The sequence below is a fragment of the Limulus polyphemus genome, unplaced genomic scaffold (genome assembly GCF_000517525.1).
Source record: "Limulus polyphemus unplaced genomic scaffold, Limulus_polyphemus-2.1.2 Scaffold1171, whole genome shotgun sequence".
In the NCBI taxonomy this organism is placed as follows: domain Eukaryota; kingdom Metazoa; phylum Arthropoda; class Merostomata; order Xiphosura; family Limulidae; genus Limulus; species Limulus polyphemus.
In genome coordinates this window covers 226,425-230,986 of record NW_013666781.1, presented here as the reverse complement: position 1 = coordinate 230,986, position 4,562 = coordinate 226,425, and the positions used below count along the sequence as shown (strand labels likewise).

The following is a 4,562-nucleotide window of genomic DNA, read 5'->3' as shown; positions in this document are numbered from 1 at the left end:
CCTAGTGGCTTTCTCAGCCATTTTAACAGACTTGGCACCATCTCTTTCTTTTGAACCAATATTTCAACGAGGTAGGGTGTGTCTTTAGTCTACTCGATATTTCATATTTTTTACACTAAAATACATCTTAGTTACTAAGCTTGATAAATTATAGTGGAATTCTATGATATTAATGTAGTAATTTATGATTTTTTAATTATTCAAATGTATATATAAAACCTAAGAAAAAATATTATGTTTCATATCCTCCAGGTGTATATTTTTTAAAGGCTTAGCAACCTACGTCAAGCAGCAACCGAGTACAAAGGTTGTAACTAGAAGAAATTATTTTTTGCTTCACTTCTTTATTTACTGTTCTATGTTTTAAGAAAAACAAGTTTAATAACTAATTTCAAAATAGCAATAATCTATATACATATATAATAATTGAAATGTGACTGTATTTTACAAAATAGTAGTCTACTAAAACACAGCCAAGACAAGTTACCTTGTAAAGACTAAAGGTTACTTATATATTATTAGATACGGTAACACGAGCGCATGTGTGCCGCCTCATACTAACTTCTGTATTGTTAGTGAGGCATGGCTGGAAGGTTAAAATAATAAATATATATGAATGTATAATGTTATGAAATTCAAGCTATTTAGACTAAACATTTGTTACTTCTAGAGTGAAAGAAGCATAACTTGTATATATTTTCTAATTTGTTATGGTGGTTGCGAGATTGGTCAAATCCACCGAACCCGTACAGAAATACAGTTGTGAAAATAACAAAATATAGTTTTTTCTAAAAAAAAAATTTGATAATTATCTTGAGATTATAAAGATTTTGCATGTGAAATTTTAAAAATGTTCTAATGCATTAAAGCATCTTTAATCTTAAAATCAAATTTGCTTTGCATGTTGGATAGTCACCATTCTGAAAGTAAAAGGTTTACAGGAAAATCTTAATACTTAATTTAAAAACCTGATATTTTGTGTATCAAAACTATGTAATGTTTACCAATAACCTGCAAAATTTTGCAAAGATGTGCACATATTATCAAAAATCATAGTATAATTACTGGATATTTTTGTGGTTACGAGCTAGGTAGATTCCATCCAGCCTGTAATGGAAGGGTTAAAGGGTCATTTGCACTTGCTTTCAGTTTCAGTGGATCACTGACTCTAGTAACAGTAGTTTCATGGGGGAAGTTTAAAACTGCTTTTTTCATGCACCAACTCTGATCAGTGTAATCAGTGTGATGGGGTATCTCGAGGATTTCTGGCAAAGCAGAGAAATCCAGGCCTACAAAATCAGGAGGTTTATGGGTATGTTTTCCAATAAGTGTTGCAGTTGGTCCATAAAGAATGAAACAGGACATACAGATTTATACAAGGAACCAATATTTAATTGAGGTCTTTATAGGTTACAGAAACAACAAAGCACTGTTATACAATACCACCCAAAGGATTACATGTGTAAAAGAAAAAAAAAAGTCACTATAAGAGTGAAAAAGATTTTATTAGATAATATGCCTTTACTAGTGCATGCTGTTACCCCTTTAATAAGTTAACATGTATAAAAGTGTATTACAAGACTATCCATAAATTAAAATATAACATAAATTGAACCTTAACTTTACTAAATAGCTTAATACTTAATACAGCTTACTTTAGATAAAAAAATCTATTCTCCACTATCCTTGGAGCAAATCTACAAACTTAAACAAACTCTAAACTAAATGCAGAAGAAAGCCAAAGAGCCCACACACAAATAAAATGGAAGTTAACTTTAAAGCTACAAGAGAACTAAAAGTTCTGGAAAGTAAAACTGCACAAAAATACACAAACCTGTTACTGGCAGAAAATAGCAAGAACTTTAAGAGTTTTCATGAAGAAGTTAAAGTTACAGAAACAATGCTTAAATCTAAAATGAATATAACTATGTTACTCTATTATAGATTCCCAAGTAAGATCTAAGAAAAAATCTGGTGAAAATATAGGTAAATTGTATGGAAAATCTGCTCTTTCATTCCCCAACACTGTTTTAAATATGACAAACTCTCAAGTTTCTGTTACAAGAAAACTGTCATTGGTGCCTGTTAGATCAGTTGGCTAACAGGCAGTGAAGATGTAGGATAACTCCACCCACAATTACTACCCGACTCGCCAACAAGTATAACTCAGTGTGATAATTAAAAACATTGTTATTCCTTTAAGAGAATCGGGCACAAATGCACTTAATTTTCACTTAATCCAATTATCCCCTTTTGAACGTTAGTTAAAAACTTGCTTGAGCAATGCTATATTCTACTTGTAGTAAAAAAGAAAGATTTAGCAAATTTGTCTTTAAACTAAAAGGAGTGTAAAACATATAGACAGCTTGATACTATAATGGGTTGCCACTTCTAACTTGTTGCATAACTTATCGTGTTAATTGGAATCGACTGATCAGGTTGAACCTGAGTTTTACCTGTCCCTTGACAATTCTTTATGTTGGAAACTTTACTGTGTCTTGATGTCAGGTGACACACTCCAGAGAATATGTTTTTGCTGAAACATCTTGTATTCAGAATAAAAATTGTTTGTGATAAATGCTGACAGGGAGACATACATATCAAATGTTCATTCACTTATTTTTTTGTGACTAGCATTGGAGCTTAGGGAACTTCACAGACTACTCCTAGTGCCTAGAACCTTGATGCTTATTTTAATGGTTTAAGTCATGCATCCTCTGATCCCACTTATAAACACCTATAGATTGTAGCTAAAGAAGTAAGGTTATTATAGAGAGGATAAGTTTTCTTGTTTAAATTTAGCATCTTTGTCTTCAAATGAAATTGAAATATATACTCGTCTTTACTGTATAATTTCTGTTCGTTCTTCCCCACAATGGGTTACAGACTCATATTTTTTGGGAATACGTATAGATGAAGCTGACTAGACTACAATCATCCTTATAAAGATAATATGATACATGACTAATCATGTCACATTATGATGCGAAGTAGATATAATGAATCTTACTCCACCAACTGTCAATCAGGGGAGAAAGTAGAGAGATCAACAAATAATTGTCTGTACTATGGTAATTATCCAGGAGAATTGCTAAAAACTTCATACAGAGAAAAGATGAATTCTTGTATTTGAGTTTCACTTTGTAATTTTTAGTAATGAAACTAACAATAAACAATAGTTTTGATACTTTTTATGGTAGTTTTTATTTTTATATTAATTTTTTTATTATTTTTTTTCAGATGAGGTTGACCATAAACAGTCTGCTGGAGCCTTGGCTTCAGTTATTAAATATCTAGAAGTAAGTTGTTGTTTTGTAAGCAAGACATCATTTGATTATTTGATATTAATTATTGAATATATATATAAAAATGACTATTTTATGCATATAATTTTTAATATGCTGTTAAATTTCTTAGTTTGAAACCACACCAGATTTGAGGCATTCTCTTAGCTTTAAGAGAGAATAACATTTCATAGTTAGTAAAACGTATTTTAGTTATCAAACATATAAATTTTTAACAAAATTGCTACTTGTCACTAGGTGAGGCTTAATTTTGAGTGTATTAACTTAGTTTTTAGAAAAACCATATTTCTGAAGCCCTTTGAAATAACCCATTCTGATTATGAAAACATTAAGATCTGTTTTTAAATTAATGGATTTGAAAATGAAGCTTTTTTTTTAATTTCTGGTTTCAAAAAAATTAAGTCTTGTGCAATAGCATCAATTTGGATGTTATAAAAGGTTAATGGGTTTTATGAAATATTCCCAAAATCATATCTTGTATTTATTCCAAATTTATATGAATTTCAAGTCATTAATTATGATTATCATATGTGGGGTTGGTGCAGTAGGACTTTGAGACCAAAGTATTATAAATATAAGAATTCAGAAATTTTAGGTTTTATGTCACTTTGTTTTTAGATCATTAACTCTCTCAACACAGGGTTGGTCAATTTGACTGAGTCACGTGACCTTTTGTACTTGTTTAAAGTTGATATAAGTTGAATACTTATAACTCTATATATTTGGTACATCTTCACAAAGTTTGGCAGTCTTTCAGTTAATATTACAAGTCTTTCACATACAAAAAGTCATATTTCTTAGTGAAGTATTTTTAATAAAATAAAGTTTTGTCCATGAATATATTGAGTATTTGTTTTGAATAGTTCGTGTGCAAAGTAATTTTCATGTTAAGATTAAAAATACTTTTCATCATCTCAAAAATCTCAAATTTCCTTTGTGCAGTTCCTGAAATCTTCTAAATGCATTTCAAACGTTTTTTTTTTTTTTCACATTTAACCGTTCAGAGCATAATGTTATACAATATGTCATTTAATAAATGAAAACCTTGACTTTCTTTGCTTATAGGTAATATATAATGAAACGTAAGAGAGAACTATCAATGAATTGTGAAAGAGAGGATGTGGCAGTAGGGGTTTGATTTTCTATTCGATAACTCTGTAACCAAACAAAATTCAAAGCTATGAAAATTATGGTTTGTCTGAGCAATAACGATTTTATAGAGAGTAATTTACGTTTAATTTCATACTTTTTCGATGG

General features: G+C 29.9%; 1 protein-coding gene across 1 annotated transcript in view; it reads left to right on the top strand.

Annotated features, from left to right (window-relative positions):
• LOC106462459 (DNA mismatch repair protein Msh2-like) overlaps positions 1-4,562 on the top strand; it is a 196,351-nt gene that overhangs the window by 85,660 nt on the left and 106,129 nt on the right. The window contains exon 10 of the mRNA XM_022389729.1: positions 3,241-3,299. Coding sequence (XP_022245437.1) covers positions 3,241-3,299 — 59 coding nt within the window. The remainder of the gene's footprint in view (positions 1-3,240; positions 3,300-4,562) is intronic.